The sequence below is a fragment of the Chlorocebus sabaeus genome, chromosome 23 (genome assembly GCF_047675955.1).
Source record: "Chlorocebus sabaeus isolate Y175 chromosome 23, mChlSab1.0.hap1, whole genome shotgun sequence".
In the NCBI taxonomy this organism is placed as follows: domain Eukaryota; kingdom Metazoa; phylum Chordata; class Mammalia; order Primates; family Cercopithecidae; genus Chlorocebus; species Chlorocebus sabaeus.
The window spans coordinates 31,701,985-31,721,773 of NC_132926.1; the positions used below are offsets into that span (position 1 = coordinate 31,701,985).

General features: G+C 52.9%; 1 protein-coding gene across 10 annotated transcripts in view; it reads right to left on the reverse strand.

The window, feature by feature from the left end:
- Positions 1-1,264: 1,264 nt before the first annotated feature.
- Positions 1,265-19,789, reverse strand: part of TCOF1 (treacle ribosome biogenesis factor 1) — a 41,312-nt gene continuing 22,787 nt past the window's right edge. For 3 of the 10 annotated variants that reach the window (XM_073010585.1, XM_038006032.2, XM_008014986.3), the window contains 11 exons: positions 18,170-18,280; positions 13,243-13,429; positions 11,026-11,162; positions 9,856-9,969; positions 9,338-9,557; positions 8,726-8,811; positions 7,965-8,145; positions 4,700-5,260; positions 3,136-3,233; positions 2,516-2,564; positions 1,265-1,800 (listed from right to left, as the gene is read on the reverse strand). In XM_073010585.1, coding sequence (XP_072866686.1) covers positions 2,538-2,564; positions 3,136-3,233; positions 4,700-5,260; positions 7,965-8,145; positions 8,726-8,811; positions 9,338-9,557; positions 9,856-9,969; positions 11,026-11,162; positions 13,243-13,429; positions 18,170-18,280 — 1,722 coding nt within the window. In that variant the 3' untranslated portion in view covers positions 1,265-1,800; positions 2,516-2,537. Of the gene's footprint in view, positions 1,801-2,515; positions 2,565-3,135; positions 3,234-4,699; positions 5,261-7,964; positions 8,146-8,725; positions 8,812-9,337; positions 9,558-9,855; positions 9,970-11,025; positions 11,163-13,242; positions 13,430-18,169; positions 18,281-19,789 lie in introns of those variants that run through there. The other 7 variants (XM_038006034.2, XM_038006009.2, XM_038006011.2 and 4 more) reach the window with 6 other exon arrangements.

Below are 19,789 nucleotides of genomic sequence, written 5' to 3' on the forward strand. Positions count from 1 at the left end.
CACTCTGGCTCCTGGCTCTTCTGTTGGGATCTAGTTCATTTATCCTAAAGAGGTAACTAAAGATGCTAAATCCAGTCACTTAGGTGGGAGAATGCAGCCCAAGGAACCCAGAGATGCCTGGGGGGCCTGCAGTCTTTGGACACAGACATACTTGATAACATGTTTCACACACACGAACACTCTTTACTTCCAAAAAGAAATAGGCTCTTGCCTAGTTTAAGCACAAGCTCTTCTTGGTACAGCTTTCATTTTCCTATGTCCCCAATTTCATTTCTATACTAAGAACAGTGCGAATGTGATGACAGATGGCAACCAAAACAGGGCCTCCGTGTCAGGATGGACAGGAAGTAGGGGACTGTGGAAGACTGGGCGCCCATGCCCTACCTAAGGGGCTGACTGCTACTCAGCTCTATCTGGTTGCTGCCAGGAGGGAGCACAGCCCCCATTGCCAGATGTTGTCTTTTTAAGAGGAGCCAGAAATCAAGAACTGCCATGCAATCACCCCGTGTTTAATTTTGAAGTCTTGCTGTGGGTCAAACAAGGCTCAATGAGGACACTACTCTGTAGTTCTGTTCTAGAGCAACATGCTTCACAGGAGAGGCCAGACGGGGGAGGGTCTGGCCCCGGGCCCCGAGTCAAGGGTGCAGCTGGATGCCAACCTGGGTCTCTGACACCTCCAGCCGCACATTCCTTTTCTGCACTGCCTCTGGCTGTTTCCAGCACGAGGCTAAAAGCTTTGGAGACATCTCCAGGACCCCTGGTGTTCCATATGGCTCTGGGCCCAGGGAAGTGGGCTTCTGCATTTCCAGCCCGGAGCAGCAGACCACCTCCCTTGCTACCCCTCCCCTCCCTCAGTCCACACCCAAGGCATCATCCTGTCTTTCATGTTCATCCACTTCTTGCCCTCACCACCACAGAATCATGGTGAGCTCGATGTGAGGGGCAACTCACTTCCGACTTTCCTAGACCTGCTGTGCCTGCCACAGCTGTTCACCATGCACCTCCAGGGAGCCTGCCCCTAGCTTGAGGCCTAACTCAAGGATTCTCAGCCCCTTCCATTTCTTGTCTTTGGGTATTTGCATGACTTACTCTGGCAACAGGAAATCAACCATGACCATCCTTTAGTTTAGATGCCACCTCATCCAGGAAGCCTTCCCCACCAATTCGGCACCCAGGCACTTCACTGCGTCTCTTAAGCTCACCGCCTGACCCACTAACCACAGTCACCCACAGCCTCAACACGCAGGCAAGAAGGAATCCCGAGTGTCGGCAAGACAGTCCCGAGAAATGTGTGCCCCAGATGCACTGGGAGCTTGCACCCTTCCTCCAAGTCTTTATTTTTTTGAGTTGTTAAAAAAAAAAAAAACAGAAAACACAACCAAAAGAACTGATGAGAGGAAGACAAAGCCTCGGGATCAGCCCAAGACCGAGTGGCATGGGATGAGGCAGAGGTCAGGCCTAGCTGGATCTGTGGAGCAAGGTGGTGGGAAGTCCCGAAGCCTTTGGGCCTGTGGGGTCTGCGGAAGGAGAGGAGGTCACTTACAAAAATACATATACTGTACATATCTATACGAAGCGTCCTGTATTGGGGGAGTGGGGTGAGGTCATGGGAGCTGGTCCACTTTCTCCTCAGACCAGCCTCCCTGCAGGCTCACTGGCTTGGCCAACACAGGGACCCCTGCAGCTGGCTGTCTTCTTCTGTGGAGCGAGGGAAGGTAACAGTTAAGTTCCAGCCCATGGTGGGCAGAGGTCGGCGGAGGTCAGAGGCATGGGGATGGCCACTGCTTGGCTAGGAAATCCCTGGGGGAAGGAAACACACGCAGACGTCAAATTTCCTGACCCTTTTCCCCGGCAAGGAAATGAAACCTGGCATCTCCAATGCAGGGGAGAGGCATTAACCACAGTGGATATTTTTTTTTAGCACTTGGAATGTTCTGGGAACTGGACTGAGTCCTTTAGTGTTTAGTTGAGCTTCACATAAGCCTCACCATCGGCCCAGGAGGCGGGCTCTGCATCACTCCCCTTTACAGGAGGCTGGGTGACCTCAGGGCCAGCACAGCCAGGTGGAGCAGCTAACTGTCACCACCACTTGGCAGGGCCTGTCCTCCATAGGGAAGCATAGATCCATCATGATAGCTCATCTTGAGCAAACCATCTTCCTTCCCAAAAGGAAATGCCCCCAAGTTACAGGATCATGAGGAAAAGGAACTGGACCCAAGTGAAGGAGAAACCAGGCTCCATCCCAGGGCGCACTCCCTAAAGCATGCACAACACCTGCACCCAGGATGCATTCGGTGTCAGCCACTGCCATTACTGTTCTGGATCCTTCTGATACTGCAGTGCCAGCTCCTGATGTCACCCCACCGGCCCCACGGACCCTTGGCAATAGAACCTCTTTCCCCAGCCTCCTTTCCCTTAGAGCCCACCTATCAGGTCTGCCTGGCTCTCTGGGACAACAGTGGATGCCAGAGCTGTCCTCCCGCCCTGAATGCTCAGGAATGATTGGGAAGCGTACCTGCGCCTGGTGCTGGTGCCCGTCACACAGTCTGCTCCGCTGTCTTCTTCTGTGAGGAGGGAAGTATGAGAGGCTCTCAGACCTGCAACTTTTCCCCACCCACTGCTGCCCCCAACTCCTGAGGACTAGTGAATTCCTCTAGAACAGATACTGGCTCTGCAGGAACCTCCAAGGGCAGAGGCAAACAGATGTTCAGCTCTCCTAAATACAGCTGAGGCCCTGCTGGCCAAAGTGACAACTTCATCTGTGTCTGAGGTGCTGAGGCCCCAGGCCGTAGGGACAGCTGTTGCTCAGGGCTAGCCTGCCAGCTGGGGCACACGCAGCCCAGGCAACGTTTCCTCTCACCTGGAAACCTGCCAGTCTACCTGGTTTCCCTGTGCTGGGCGGGGGGAGTCTCTCCTTCCTTCCCCAACACCCTTCTACCTCAGGCAGCCCACTTCTGTGGCTTCCACATGCTCAGGGAACATGCGCTGCCAGCCTCTTCCCTGGTGTGTCACAACTTATGACGCCCCCACTGGGCCCTGAAAATGGGAAGGGGGCAGGAACCAGGTCTGGGTGTGTAGGAGGGGGCTTGGGTTTAGGTCCATTTTCTGGCCTGAGACCCCTCAGGAACTCTCTACCTTTTTCTTCTTTTTCTTCTGGGACGGTGACTCAGAATCTTTGGTTGAGGACTTTCTTGCTTTCTTCTTCTTTTCTTTTTTTTCCTTGTCTTTTTTTCCTAAGGGAAGAAACTAAAGTTCTTGAACAACGGATGGCAATCCTAAGTGCTAGGGTCAATGTTGGGAAGCGCACAGGGCAGGGCTCCCAGTTCTCCCCACACCACCGGGAGCCATCACAACAGGTTGGCAGGGCTGGGCACGGTGGCTCATGCCTGCAATCCCAGCACTTTGGGAGGCTGAGGCAGGTGGATCGCTCAAGCCCAGGAGTACAAAACCAGCTTGGGCAACATAGTGAGACCTGTCTCTACAAAAAATACAAAAAATTAGCTGGGCATGGTGGTGCATGCCTGTGGTCCCAGCTATTTAGGGGGCTGAGGCAAGAGCATCGCTTGAGCTTGGGAGGCTGAGGCTGCAGTGAGCTGTGTTCCTGACACTGCACTCCAGCCTGGGTGACAGAGCAAGACCCTGTCACAAAAATAAAAATAAAATGGGCTGGCAGCTGTGACGACCACCCAGCGGGGCCAGCTCATGATTTCTGTCCCATCCATGGACCACCTGGATGACTACCATTTTTCTTCAGGTCAACTCACTTTTTAAAACTCCCGCAAATTTATTTTAAATGGACACGATCCGTACTGTAAATGGAAATCTAGCAGTTCTGAGCACCAAGGAGCTGCATATCCTGCTGAGGGTGCCTGACTTTTGTTCTAGAACAAGCCGGCTCTTCGGGCATCACTGGCATCCCACCATCCAGGGTGATGCTCGAGTGCTGCCTAGGTTTGACTCTGGCTCCACCTAGTAAAACTCTGTGGCCCTGAACAGCATCTCTACTTCTGAGCCTCAGTTTTCTACCTACTGAGCCTCATTTCTACCTAAATGAGGTCCTGCTGTAAGCTGAGTCTCTAGAGCAGCACTCAGTAAAGGGCCAGTGTTATTATGGAGGGGAAACTGAGGTCTAGAGAGAAGATGGGGTTTGGGATGAGGATTTTGACAGTCTGGTTCCTGGTCCATTCTGCACCCAGGAGCTGGCTGGAGAAGCAGGTTCCTCCAAGATCTGCTGCACTGGGCTTGGGGAAAGAGGACATGACTCCTCGTCCTTCTGGAGCATTCCTGGCAGTGCTGGCCCAAGTGCTCTGGAATCGAGTTCTGGCTTTGCCACAAGCTGCCCCCATGACTCTGGACAAATCACTTCTCAGCCTTTTTTTTTTTTTTTTTGACAGTCTCGCTCTATCTTTCAGGCTAGAGTACATATGCGTGATCTTGGCTCACTGCAACCTGCCTCCCGGGTTCAAGCAATTCTCCTGCCTCAGCCTCCCATGTAGCTGGGATTACAGGTGCCTGTCACCACGTTCAGCTAATTTTTTGTATTTTTAGTAGAGACAGGGTTTCGCCATGTTGGCCAGGCTGGTCTCAGCCTCTCCTTTCTACATGGGAGGAATTAGACCAGGTGCTGGCTGAGAGTCCCTCCCGCCCCCGTGGGGTGCCCAGCAGCCCTCGGGGTGGGCCGGGAGAAGAGGTCACTCACTCTTGTCGGATTTCTTCTTCTCCTTCTTGCTCTTTGGGTTGCTTTGATCTCCACCTTCAACCTTCCCCATCCCCTTCTGAAGCTCCTTTTCTGGCTCGTCCTTGGCCCCTTGGGAGCCAAGAGACCCCTTCCCTTTTTTCTCCTTGACATCATCACTTGCTTTGTCTCTCTTTGCTTTCCCCTTGGAAGTCGTGGAGGTCTTTTCTGGGGAAATAGAGGCCTCCCCACCTTCCCCGGCCCCTAGTTTCTTCTTCTTCTTGCTCCTGGGGGTCCTGGCAGCCGGCTGGTCTCCTGATAGCTTCCGCTTGCGGCTCTCCCAGCCCTTCCTGCTGCTCTCCTTGGTGGCGTCCACCACCTTCTTTCTTTCCTGTTCCAGCAGCTCGGTCAGGACCTTCACCACCGAGGCCTGCACCTGGGCCTCGTTCAGGGGCCAGGGTTGGCCCAGGAGGCACTGGGTGATGTTGCTTTGCAGCGCCAGCGTTGAGGCTTGGGGGTTCCCAGCCCCTTTCTTGGGCTTCCGGGACTTCTGAGGTGTGGTGCCTGAAGCAGCCTCTTTTCCACCTATGGAGAGAGAATGTGGGGTCTCAGATCTGGGAGAGTTCGGGACAGATCTTAATGGTACCCAAGAGCGAAGAGGGTACAGGGAGTGATTCCATCTTTTCTTACAATGGCACAGACGGGGAAAGCAAGGCTTGGTGGTCATTCTGCCCCAGCCGGTCTCCTAAGCTCACATCTTTCCACCAATTTCACACTCTGACTTCATTTCTAACTTACAGCTTTTCCCTGTCTCTTTACACTAAAAACTCCAGTTAGGGTAGGAGACAGAAAATGATTCCAGAATGTGAATGAAAGGGCCTGAAATCTATCAATGAAATGAAAAGTCAGACGGGAGGGAGATGGAGTGTGGAGCTGGGAGGAAGGACACCTGGGTTCTAGGTCTGACTTTCCCACCAACTTTCAGTGTGATTCTGGCCGGACCTGTCTCCTCCCAGGGCCTGGTTTCCCGTCTATAACCTGAGGGGTAGATGAACAGTAAGGCTACCTATGATACATTGTAGACTTATAATAAAAGTGGGGGCCAGGCAGACATTCAAATGATGATTACCCACACTCGGCCCTTCCTGGTCAGGGTGTCCAGGCAAGGTGGGGAGTGCTGGGTGCAGTGTATACACACGTGGTAGCTGACTAAGCAGGTTACTGCCTGCCAGAGAGACTTCTGGTGCAGCCTTTGTTTAGAATTTTCCACGCCTCTGCTTGCCTTTGATAATTGTGTGCTGACTACACGTGTAAAAAAAAACCTTCCACAGCCCCCTCTAAAATGTCTCCTTGTTGCACCGCCTCTCACAAAGAATGCTGGGGAAGAAAGTGAGCAGCAATTCTCTTCCGACCCAGCTGGGGCAAGCTGCGGCTGAAAGCCCCAGGACTGGGTCCCCTCACCATCTCTAACTTTCCAGGTGACTTGGAGGTCTCTGCCCCATTCTGGGTCTCATGGGCACAACACTCCTGCACGCTGGGATCTGAAAGGTGGCTTGGTGGTTTGGCCCTGGAGATGTTTGCCTGGAGGAAGGCCCAGGTGGATACTCCATGTCACACTCTATGTGACACTCATGTCACACTAAGGCTAGGGCTGCCCCCTGCAGCATGCAGTGAGCCTGGCCCCTCAGCCTCACCCGGGATCTCTGGCAACTTTTGGCTCTAGAGCTGCAGTGGGCTGGGCAGGGCAGTCCAGGTTAAGCAGAGGGAGCCCCGGGACGGCTAGAGGCCCAATTCCATCCTTTGGGGATTCTTCAAGATGGCAGGAGCCAATAGAGAGGGAAGCTGGGGAGGGCACAGTTAGCTCCGGCCACCTCTCTCCCCAGAGCCCACTTTTCTGCTGCTGCTTTTTTTGAGACAGAGTTTTGCTCTGTTGCCCAGGTTGGAGTATGGTGGTGCAATCTCGGCTCACTGCAACCTGTACCTCCCAGGTTCAAGCAATTCTCCTGCCTTAGCCTCCTGAGTTGCTGGGAGTACAGGCACCTGCCATCACGCTGGTTAGTTTTTTGTATTTTTAGTAAAGACAAGGTTTCACCATGTTGGCCAGGCTGGTCTTGAACTCCTGACGTCAAGTGAGCTGCCTGCTCTGGCCTCCCAAAGTGCTGGGATTACAGGCGCGAGTCACTGCGCCCGGCCCACTTTTCTGCTGCTTATCTGCAAATACGCAGAACACCAAGGCTGGGGAAGCCCTGGAGCTGTCCCAGGTGTGCCCAGCTGGTACATATTTGACCTCAGCTCCAGTAGGGTCAGGGACAGTGGATGCCCCAGAGGTTGGGTGACTGGAATACTCCATTCTGCCCTCCAAACACCATGTGACTATTTTCTACACGTGCCATGCCTTGACACAGACGGGATACATCAACTCCTGCTTTGTATGGTTAAGACACAGAGGCTCAGAGTGGCCAGGGGATTTCCAAGGCTTTACAGTGAGTGGGAACAGCCTGAGGCCAGTCTATTGCCTGGGGTCTCCTGCATGTGCTGAGTGTCCTCCGGACATGACTGTCAGCCTACTGTCTAAGCTATCCTCCGGGGCCCATGGCCCACACCCCACACCGTGAGCCTATTTATGGAGAAGAAAAGTTGATGGGGATGGTTGGAGAGAGCCAACGCTTGCTGCACAAGCCAAAAGATGTGGCTTCCTCTGATGCAGGGGTTATCCTACCAGGTGCATCAGCACCAACCCAGGCCTGGATACACCCCTACTTCCAGGCTGTCCAGGGCCATGGCAGCCAGACACCTGGACATGGAGTCCACTTGTACTTTTTTTTTTTTGAGATAGGGCCTCACTGTAAGCACCCAGGCTAGAAGGTAGTGGCATGATCATGGCTCACTATAGGCTCAACCTCCTGGCCTCAAGGGATTCTCCTGCCTCGGCCTCTCAAGTGGTTCGGACTACAAGCGTGCACCATCACACCAGCTAATTCAAATACATTTCAGAGATGAGGTTTCCCTGTGTTGCCCAGGCTGGCCTTGAACTCCTGGGCTCGAGCAATCTGCCCACCTCGGCCTCCCAAAGTGCTGGGATTATAGGCGTGAGTCACTGCACCCGGCCCCACCTGCACTTTGATGAGCATGTCCAGATCCAGTGCAGGGCCACAAGGTCTCACTTGGCAAGGCTCTGGGGGCAGACAGGACCATGTTGGGGGGACTGTTGCTGCAGGACAGCAGGAAGGGGCCCACTGCCCTGTCCCTTTGTGTCCTGCTATGTCCCTCCCTGCAGACCTTAACTTACCTGTTTTAGGGGACAACATGCCTGCTGCCTGTTGGGGCTTTGCCTCCTGCTTGCCATCTGGGTCATCTTTGGCGGCCAGAGTAGAGGAAACTGAGGGGCTGGAGTATGGCTTGGGAATGGCTTTTGAGGCCTGGGAATTGGCTGGGGTTAGTCCAGGGGTCACATAACCTGAGAGGAGAGACTGAAGAAGCCCATTGTGAAAGAGGCTGCCACCACCCCCGACCCCCGCCATAACCCAGCCCGAGTGACGGCCTGCTTCGAGGAAAGCAGCCTGCGGCCTCTAGGATTGCCCTGCCCTGACAGTGCAGAGTGCGTGGACAGCAAGGCACAGAGCAGCACTTCAGCCCTTGGTGTGTGCCTCTTGAACTATTTTAATTAATACGCTTTCTAGACAGGCACATTTAAAAAGGAAATTTCTTACTAATGCAAATGGAAAATTACTAGTTTTTGCCACATACAGGTAGTAAGTAACCTTAAAGGAAATCTGCTAAAGAATGTTTTTGTCCGGACATCACCCAGAATCAAGGTCAATCCCTTCTACAGACCCTAAGGGTTAGCTACTCAGGGCTCTGTGAGGGGAGGGAGGCAGCCTGGCTGTGGGCTGGCTGGGCCACATGCGGAGCCTCACAGATAGGACTTTGCCCAAGGCCTCTGAAGAGAGGGGACCCAGACTCCTGACCTGAGTGATGGAGTAGACAGGAACCTGGCCTGGGGCTATACCCTAAGGCCCCTGGGCTGCCAGCCCTCTCCCTTGCAGTTACCTGGGATGGCGCCACCACATCATCCTCACTGGACTCTGCTGCAGTCTCCTCCACCAGGGTTTCCGTCCTGGAGGGGGTGGGACCTACTGGAGAAGCACAGTATCTCCAGTTACTGTTGGTAGCCCCAGGTGGCCCCTTCCAGCCGGGAGGGGCAGAGCCCTTCAGGAAGGCCCTGGTCTCTCTGCAGGTCCCTTAGCCCCATCCCCGCCCCACCTCAAATCTTCCTACTGCTTCAACACTCCTTGCACACTCATCGCTAGTCACAGCATGCTAGGCACGACATCTGAATGCCAAAGCCTTATTTCTAATTCCTGAGGCCCATTTCTAGTTCCCTGCTTTCCACTGTTCCAGAAACATGGCCCTGGAGTTTTGGGGAGCCAGTGAAGGGAGTCCGATACCAAAAAGCTGAGAGTGGTCAAACAGCAAAGTCGGGTCTCTGAAATCATCTGGATTGATTTCCTCATGAAGTTGTACAGGGAAACTGTAGGCCCAGGCTCAGCCACAGGCGCAGAACAAGTTTGAGATACGGAGCTGAGGCCAGAGCTATGGCTCCACCAGGTCACACTCCACCCTCTTCCTGGCCCACCCTTCCTTTTCCCCTGGCACCCTCACCCAGCGTGTGGGCCGACTTGGCCACCTGGGGCCCTTCAGCATCCTCCTCGCTCCCTGAAGAGCTGTTGCTGCTGTCCTCACTGTCATCCGAGCTCCCAGGGGCTTTGGTGGCCTGCTGGCCCTCAGGAAGCTTAGGTTTTCTGAGCTTGTTGGTCCCTTTGGCCTGGACAGGGGTGCTCTGGGGACTCGTTGCAGGGAGTGTTCCCACAGCACTGTCAGCCTAATTTGGTGAAAGGAGAAGGAATGGAAGGAAAAATTAGGGCAAGTAAGACCTGGTCCTTCCTGAACACTTCAATAGGGCCAGGCACTGTGTTAGACAGGGCACACATGCAGCCTCATTTGATCCTCCCAACTACAAAAGGTACTGTAATTCCTTCTTACAGATTAGGCCACTGAGGCCTAGGGAGGCAAACCAAGTGCAGAGGTCACAGAACAGGTAAGTGCTGGTGCCAGGACGCAGGGCCACGCCTGCACCTTCTATGCTCCGCGGGCTTGCTTCCCCTGCTCCCCAGGCTCACCCCACGTGAAGGCTGGGTCCTGGCAACAGGAGGCTGAGCCTCACTGGCTTTCTGGGTGAGGACCTTCAGGGCAGCCTGGGTCAGTGGGAGGGAAGCTGGGTTCTTCTTTGACACCTGTGGGTGGCAAGAGGTAGCCCTGAGACTCATGAGTCCTTGGGATGCCAGCTGTGCCACACCCTGGTCAGATGCCATCTAGCTGGGGTGAGGGCTGGAGTGGGGACTGAGGGGCAGTCAAAGGGGCAAAATTGGTGGCAGGCTTCAGGTTATGAGCTAATCACATTGTCCTCAAGGAGCAAGGGACAGTTCCCAGCCCAGGGCAGGGAAGCAGCTTAGGCCCCACCACTCAATCTGTACCTTCACTGGGGACAATCCCCAACCTGGTGGTCCCCCATCTCTACTTACACCCACCAGCAGTCAGGGAGAGAGAACTTATGAAATTGACCCCTTGCTGGGAGCCTTCAGATGTGGCGTGGCCCTTGCCACGGCCTGGCTCCTCCCCTCTCCCCCAGCTCCTGATCTAGCTGTCCCCGGCTCCTCATCTAGCTGTCCGCACCTCTCAGTTTCCCTCATTCCCAAGCGCTTCCCCAAAAGGCCCTGGTACCTGCAGTTTCCCTGCCTGGAGGGTGGCCCAGCGGGTTCTGGCCTTGCTGAATGCTGGTCACATCACAGCCCTTGGGGTGGGGATGTGTGCTAAGTTTTATGATTTAAACAATGCACCAGCCATTAACCCTAAAATGCCCAGCTTTTAGATTCAGGCAAGGACCAAATAAAAATGCACTGAAGATGGTGAGAAGGCTGGGAAGAATGCTGACGTCACTATTACAAACACCAAAAAAGGGCAACTTTTGTTCATGGCATTCCAAAACTGGAAGAAAAAAAAATCAAAAGCCCCACCACATTGGAAAATCTCATGAGGGACTCGAGGTGCAAGGGCTTGCTTGGCGGGGAGGCTGTGTCCCCAGATTACTCTTCCTCATAACTCAAAGGTGATTTGGGAAGCCAGCACGGGGGTTGTAGCCAGGAGGCCAAAAAGCCTCTGGCTGTGAGGCTACCACCTCTGGAGTGTGGGGGTGACAGCAATTGCAGGCCATCCCATCAGCACATGTGGTAAGTATGGAAGTAGGGCCCCACCCCACCAGCCTGCACTGCCCTCCCTTGCCCACCAGGTACCTGAGTGGCTGGTCCCTCCTGTTTCTTGCCATCTGATATCTGACTGGACTCCTTGCTGCTGCTGGCCCCAGTCATGCTGGCTTTGGGGGCTATTCTTGGCTGGGCAGTGGGCACAGTCACCACGTTGGTCCTGATGCCTGAAATGGAGTGAGATGGGGGCACATCAGGGCATACAAGCCCCATAGCCTCCTCAGCAGTGGCAATAACCCAGTTTACCGGCCTGTGCTGGTGATCTAGAGCTGTGCTCAGGGCTTACAGAGGCATAAGATTGTTTACTTCCCTCTCCAAGCCTCCCAGGCAGATGTCATTATGTCATTGGACAAGGCTCAGGGAGCTCAAATGGCTGCTCTGGGGATGACCCCAGGCTTCCTCACCCCATCCCATCCCCTCCTAGCTGGTCGGGCTGCCACTCCTGAGCAATGGGCCAGAGCACAGGTACCGTCTCTCCTAAGAGTCCCCGTGGTTATCTGCAGAGGCCTGGTTACATGCATATTCTTTAAAGCAACGTTTATAACAGCCAACTTCCTCACCCTTCCACCCTGAAACAAAACCCTCTGCTTCCTCCAACACGGTGCTGGCTACACACACTGTGGTATGTCCACCCAAGGGATTTCTTTGTAGTCATTAGGAATTGTGCTGCAAATATGTAAAGATGAAAAAAACTTGATGTCATAAAATATCCAGTAAAGGTTACTGAGCGTTAGCTACAGTACGGTCTTGCTTTAAAACACATGTATATCTTAGGTTTTTATAAAGTTAGCATTTGTCAAATGTTAACAGTATTTGGGGCAGAATTACAGGTGATATCGTTTCTTATGTGCTAATCTGTACTTTTATTAAAAAAATATATACACACACAAATATACCTACACACACACACACACACACATATATATACACATATAAATTTATATATGTAGGATAGAACTCTCATTATGTTGCCCAGGCTGGTCTTGAATTCCTGGGCTCAAGTGATTTTCCTACCATGGCCTTCCAAAGTGCTGGGATTACAGGTGTGAACCACCGTGTCCAGCAGTAATCTGCATTTTGTCTGTTTTTTTTTGTTTTTTTTTTTTTGAGGCGGAGTCTCGCTCTGTCGCCCAGACTAGAGTGCAGTGGCCGGATCTCAGCTCACTGCAAGCTCCGCCTCCCGGGTTTACGCCATTCTCCTGCCTCAGCCTCCCGAGTAGCTGGGACTACAGGCGCTCGCCACCGCGCCCGGCTAGTTTTTTGTATTTTTTAGTAGAGACGGGGTTTCACCAGGTTAGCCAGGATGGTCTCGATCTCCTGACCTCGTGATCCACCCGTCTCGGCCTCCCAAAGTGCTGGGATTACAGGCTTGAGCCACCACGCCCGGCCCTGCTTTCTGTTTTTTTGAGACAGTCTCGCTGTTGCCCAGGCTGAAGTGCAGTGGCACATCTCAGCTCACTGTAACTTCTGCCTCCTGGGTTCAAGCAATTCTCATGGCTTACCCTCTCAAGTAGCTGGGATTACAGGCACCCGCCAGGCTAATTTTTTTGTATTTTCAGTAGAGATGGAGTTTCGCCATGTGACCCAGGCTGGTCTTGAACTCCTGAGCTCAGGTGATCTGCCTGCCTCAGCCTCCCAAAGTGCTAGAATTATAGGCATGAGACACTGCACCTGGCCTGTATTTTTAAATTATCCTATCAGGATCAGGTATTATTTCCTTGTAAAAATGTTATAATAACTGTAATAGTAACATTAGCCCATCTCCTGTTGTCATTGGTAGAATCACAGATTCTCAGAAGTTAAAGAAAACTCAGATTGGTCCTGCCTCTCGTTGATAGATGAAATCTCTCCCTGTAATGTCTCTGGCTTACGGATTGCCTAACCCACTTTACATGCCACCAAGGACGGGAAACTCACTACCACCCTGACCACTCGTTCCATAGGCAGTCAACTGATACAGAATTCTTCCTTAGACTATGGAGGAACCTGGTCCCTGAAGCTTCTAGCCACTGTTCTGGGTTCCATGCCTGCGGCTGGCACAAAAAAGCCGTGGCAACTATTCCCCTAGAACTGCAGGTCTGAGCCAGGCCATAATCAGAATGGCTAATGCAGGGCCCAGAGACCTGGTCCCAAGCCCTTCCTGACCAACACCTTGCTATGTGACTCAGCCAGTGTCCTGTCCCTTCTGGGCCTTAATGTGGGCAGTGCTGGCAGCCCCTCCCACCACTGCATAGGGGCTGTGCTCACCAGGAGTCAAGCACTGTGTAGCGGGGATCACGTCCTCATCCTCGCTCTCGGAGGAGGAGCTCCTGGCTGTGCTCTCCGAGGCTCGGGACTTCCTCGGGGTGCTCGCAGCCTGGGCTTGTACGGGGGTAGCAGCTGGGCCAGCTGGACTACGATTAGGGTCGACAAAAATCAGAGGGGGTTTAATCACCTTGAAAAACAAAAACAAAACACCCCCCCAGTGATTAAAGGCTTGGCCAGGGAAAGGAGGTGATGGGGTTAGGGAGTGTTTTACAAGGCAAGGGGTCCACAGAGCTCAGGGGCAGCTGGGCACAGAAGCCATTCCAGCTGCCCAGCGTGCCCCCTCCCACCCTACACATCTGCTAAGACCCAGCGCAGCACTTCACAACTCACAGGACCCCACGTGACCCTCAGGGTGACGCCCTGTGTTCAGCAGGATCAGCTCCCTTGTACAAGTGGGAAAACTGCAAGCCCAGAGGGCAAGGGAGCGACCCAAGGCCACTGTGCCTACTGGAAGCAAAGCCAAGGCCAGAATGTCCAATTCTGCTTTCTTTCCCCTGGCTGGCTTCAGAAACAGTTACCTGCTGAATGCAGGCGGTGGTCTGAGCAGTTTTCCAAGGCTGCCTGGTTGGAATATACAATGCACCTGGGGAGATTGGGGATTTAGTCTAGTTGCCCCCACCCCAGAGGTTCTGAATCAGCCCTCCTGATATGTGGCCCAGGATGAAACTCCCCAGCTATACAATGAGATTGTTTCTTCAACAAAAAAATGCACAAGAGAAACAAGGTTTGGGTGAGTGGGTGAGAACCAACAGATTAAGACTTAGAGGATTAATAACTCAATGCAGTATGTGGCCTTTAACTGAACTCCATGAGACAATCAGGGAAACAGGGACACTGACTGGATAGACCAACTTATTAGGTGTGACATTGTATTGTAGTTGTGCCTAAAAAAGTCCTTATAACTGAGAGATGCATACTGAAATCCTGGTGGATGAGCTAACACGTCTGAGACTGGCTGCAAAGTAATCCAGGGGCGTTGGGGAACTGAGCGGAGAGTTTGCATGAAACGAGCCTGCTCAGGAGTTCCTAACTGTTGAAGCTGGGGATGGTACTTGGGGGTTCTTTACATCACTCTATCTTTGGGTATGCTTTAAATTTTCCAATAAAACAGTAAAAGAAAAAGCAAACAAGCAACAGCAGCTCCCTAGTATTCTGCAGACCAGTCTGGTTGTGAACTGCACCATCCCTGAACATGTTCACTGCACACAAGGGCACCTCCAGGCCCATTTCCTTCCCAAACCCCCAGCTAATGAGAACACACATGGCTGTGAGCCAGGGAGCTCCTTAGGTCTACTTTCCATTCCCCAAATGTCAGACCTGGTGTGAGCTCTGCTCCCTCTCTGGCCAGTAAAGGGCTGGAGGACAGGAAGAGGCAGCTGCCTGAGCTAAGGGAGGAGTGGAGTCAGGTCCAGACTGGTCTCTGCTGCACCATCCTGCCTACCCTCTGAGCCCGACTTAGCACACCTGGCTCCTCAGGGTGCTAAGGTGCTGTGGAGAGGCATAAAGTAAAAAGTAAAACAGCAAGGTGCCTGCCTGACGGTGGAAGCTTCCCTGGGCTTAGGCCTTTCCTACCCCTGCCAAATAGCCTCCCCCACGGCTGCTCTGATCTGCCACTTCCAGAGCCTTCCTTCCTACGATATAAAAAAGAGAAGGATGGAAAGTGGGAGAAGGCTTACAGTTGAGGGAGGGGGGATCTATATATATGTGAGAAGACAGGAACAGATTGTCGGGGACGAAGAGAAGCAACGAACCCACTGAGGCAAACAATAGCGTCTTGGGATGTTAAAAGCAGCTCAGCAGCAAAAGCCTCCTCTTAGTTCCACCCGCCCACGCCACCCCACTGGGCCTCTGGGCCGTAGGAGGGAGGTGGTGCAAGGGGCTTGGCTGTGGGGGGTCGGGGCGGGGCATTAGTGCATTAGTCTGTAGAGTTCACAAAGGTGGGCAGTGAAGTTTGCCCAGGATGTAGCGGGAGACCTGCTTCTCATCCCACCTCTCATGACTTCACTGTGTGGTCAAGCCCCTCCACTTTCTGCTCCTCAGTTTCCTGTTTAATGAAAGGGCTAGTAGTTATCCTAGCCTGGGCTCATTCACTGCAAGGGTTCTAATGCACTGCGGAAACTGCAAAGCACAGTACACACCGGAATGTAGTTCTGGGGTCAGCTAGGAAAAAACTGATGGGAGTGAAGCAGCAAACCAGCACAGTCTGAACATGTGGTTGTACCTCCCTATAGGTGCTGGACAGTAAGCACCCAGAGGGAACCCAGGGATATGCCCTCTACCTGCAGGTCTGATGCCTGCAGAACCAAACCTAGGGGATTTCAGGACAGTGCTCATCCTCTCCTGTCAAAGCTGAGCTCATTCTAACTGTGCCTTCATTCCAACAAGTCTGGGGCACAGAGTGGGGAGAGGGGGCTGATGGCCTAGGCTGCGGACCCTGGCAAGGCACATAACCACAAAGGCAACACTCCTCTAAGAAGCTCTCTCAGAACTGCCTGGGGCTGGTTAACAGATCTAGGCCAGCCCCACTCCGAGGGACTGAGAAATTCTCTCTGGGGACGTGGCCTGGAGCCTCAAGGTCCACCCCACCCACCCAGGAAGTCTCATCTCAGAGACTGAGATGAATGAGGCTCAGAGAAGGCAAGTGGCATCACCCAGGGTGACCAGCAAACTGGTGCCGGAGCCAGGATTAGAAGTTAGTTCTCCAGGCACCAGACTGGAGCTCCTTCTAGAACCAATTACGCTAGGCCTCAATTTAATACCCAAATTTAGTTTCTTACAGGTTTCCTTTTTCTTCGATTCAACCTAAAACTTCGAGAGCAGGGCCTACCTCTTTGACAAACTAATAGAAGTTGGCCTTACAAAATTATATTACTGACAAGTGAAACTGCATATATTTGTGGTATATTACATGATGTTTTGATACACATATACATTGTGGAATAGCTCAATTAAGTTATTTAACATATGTATCACCTCACATACTTGTTTTCAAATCTGGAAGCTATCCCAGACCCCAGCAGACTCTGGCCTGAGGTCTGCTCTGCACAACGGGGCGGAGGCACAGTGAAGGGTCTAGGAATGGAGCCCAAGTGTCTATCCCTGCCTCCTAGCCTGGGGCTCTGCCCACCACCCTGGCCTCAATCCCTTTCCCCACTGATGGGCTAATAAAATCAGACTGAAACTTGTCAATAGAGAGGTGCTCAATAAATGTACAATAATGAAAATAATCATAATTAATTAGTGAGCTGGGGATTAGGAACTAAAAATCTCTCAATGAGGAAGAGGCTGCAGCTTCCCGGGGCTATGCCTGTCTTCCCCGAAGCCTCCTGGGGGAAGGTACAAACTGCTGACTTTTCTTTCTGCTTTTTAAATAAGGACTCCAGAATCTTCAGGACTAACATACCAATTAAACAGTTCAGTTTAAGCAGGATGTTCATTTTAATTGTGTTAGTCCACCCCCACAGAGAAAGGTGGAGCGGTCCCCTCCCTCCCAGCTGTTGAGATCCCTCAGAGAGGCAGGTGGCCTCGTAAAGGCTCCACCCAGAGCCTGAGGGCAATGCCCAAGCCTGGGAGAGGGGAGTGTTGGGGCAGCCCCGGGCAACGGGTCAGAATGTGAATGGCCTGGGCTCCAACACCAGGTCTGTCCACTTGCCATCAGGCATGTGATGCTGGGACAGGTCCCTCAACTTCTCTGAGCCTCATTCCCAGTTCCTTAAAATGTAAACCACAAAGGGAGCCACCCTCATGGGGCTGTTGTGGGGATTAAACAGAAAAATGCAAATACAGGGAGTTACCGATGTTGGTGGTGGTTGTTCTTTACTTTTGTAATCTGTGCTATTGGAAAGTGAGAGGCAGTGAGCACCCTATTGCTGGAAGTGTGCAAACAGCATCTGACCTTACTGATGAATTGGTAAGAATGTGGTATGTGATATTCAAGGGGAGGTGGTTCATGAGACCACTCTGGTCTGGAGGTTGCAGAACTCCAGGATCTGTCGTTAGGCCCTGGGAGGGGAGCTGGTGCTCTGAGGTGCCTGGCAGAAGCTTCTGGGAGCTTGGGGCTAGAGGAGGACAAAGGGTAATGCTGTCTGATGGAAGGGCCAGGGTTCACACAGAAGCTTGAACCACTCCAGAATGGCTGACTTAGGCCTCTGGAGTACAGGGAGATAAGGTGGGGCTGGTCTCATCCTTGGGGGTGTAGCCTGGGCAGGACTGTGGCTTAAGTTCTGGGTGCAGTGGAGCATGTGAAGGTATGCCACAGGCGCTTGAGAAAGAGTCCTGGGCAAAGCTCATGGGATTTGAGAAGACTCCCGGTCCTAAACAGGCAACAGAGATATAGGGAGCCAGGGGACCAGTGTTTGCACCTTTCCTCAGCCTCTTATGAATCATGAGAATTTCGGCAAACTGCTTCAACTCTAAGGCTTGATTCCCGATCTGTCAAACGGGGCAGCACTCCCTGGCCTTCTCAGAGTTACCAGGCACCCTTTCTTAGGCAGGGGACTGTGGCAAGTACCTCGTGTGCTGGCACCAGTGCACAGAGGCAGGAGGGAGGCACTAGTACTGACCCCATTTTATGGTTGAAACATTGAGCCTCACATGGGGGAAAGGCGTCTGCCCAGGACCACGGAGCTGTTAGGTGGTAAAGCCGGGCTTCGCCCCAACACTCTGAAGCCTGTATGTTTAACTGTGCACTGCTGCCTGCCTCACAGGGCTCAGATGAATGTCACAATAGAGGAAAGAGCTCTGGAAGCTGTGAGATGCTGTTTAAATATGACGAGATTTTCCTTATGGGAAAGATCTGCCCTCTCCCACAAGGCCTGCCAGCCCAGCTCTGACCCTGCAGCGACTGCAAAGAGAAGGCATGGCGTACCTGGGTCAGTGGCAGCTCTTCCTCACTGCTCTCCGAGGACCCCTCCGTGTTCCCCTTTGGAGGTGCTGGGGCCAGGGTCTTGCTTCTGGCAGGTTTGGAGTTACTGTCCTTCTGAGGGGATAAGACCTGGATAAGCATGTGGTCAGGGAGAGGGGCATTTGCTGAGGGGGAAAGAGCCAGCAGGCAATGATCCTCAGGCACTCTGGTTTCCAGGGGAGGCACCGTGGCCCCTTCCTGCACATGCACAGGAATAGCTGCTGCTCTGACCTGCCCCACAGCCACCGGAAACATGCTTCCACTAGCTCCTTCCAGAGCTGACTTCAAATGTGAAAGGGATTTATGACTCCAATACAGCTAAAACCTGAGGGCTGCAGGGCTGTTGGCCCAGGGTCTGGACAAGAGGTGACAGCAGCCTCGGACAAGGTTGCAGGCACAAGCCAGTGGTCCCAGCATAGTTCATCTCTGGTTGTAACATCCCCAGCCAAAAGCAGGAGCCGCCTAGAAGTGTTCCACTGGCTACCATACCCTCCTGCTGGGGCAGGCATGATGATGGGGGCTGGACTGGTGAACACTGCAGTCAGAGGAGGACTCAGAGATCCGGGTGGAAATGCTGGTGGTGATGGCAGCTCAGTGGTCCCTACTGGAATGGGGGGCCCCTTTTCTCTACTCAGCCTAGCCAAAAAAGTAGGACCCAGGCTGCCTGAGCTTCCAATTTCTCAAGAGAAGCTGGAAGATCTGTACATGTCATTTCCGATTTTTAAATGGGGCAACTACAATGCACACTGCTGGCTGCCTCCTAACAGCCATGCCCCCATCTGTTCCTTGCTAACAGAACACTCACTCTGTTCAGTGGCTCCTACCACATGCTTCAGGGAGGGTGGTCCCTCCTCCCAGCCAGTCATGGGAACTACTGGCTTCTTGTCTATGGCTAAGAGGGTAGCTAGCACGTCCAGCCTGAGGTCTGAGTAGCCTTAAGTCCACTCCTCAGTCTTTGAGATGGACTCTTGCTCTGCTCACTCTGTCGCCCAGGCTGGAGTGCAGTGGCACAATCTTACTCACTGCAACACCACCTCCTCCCCGGGTTCAAGTGATTCTGTTGCCTCAGCTGGGATTACAGGCCAGTGCCACCAGGCCCAGCTAATTTTTGTATTTTTAGTAGAGACAGGTTTCGTCATGTTGGCCAGGCTGGTCTTGAACTCCTGACCTCCAGTGATCCGCCTGTCTCAGCCTCCCAAAGTGCTGGGATTACAGGTGTGAGCCACTGCACCTGGCCTGCCCCCAGCACTTTAGGAGATGCTGCAGCCCTGCTATGACCATAAAGCTGATGGAGCACAGAGATGGAAATCTGGTCACCACTGATGCTTAGCTGAAGGAACCAGCTTTTCAGCAGCTGGAACCTGGGACTCTGTGCACTGTAAGAGTCAATCCCCTTAGTGAAGCTCTTTTGAATGGGGCTTTCTCCTGCAACTTAGGCCATTCTGATGGATAGAGGAACTCGTTGAAAACTTAAAAACAAAAATACTACACAGGCCAAAATATGGCTGAGGCCTATGCTTTAGTCTGTCATTTAGGTCCTCCATAAATCTACCAGTAATAAGCACCTGGGAGGGCCTACGGCTT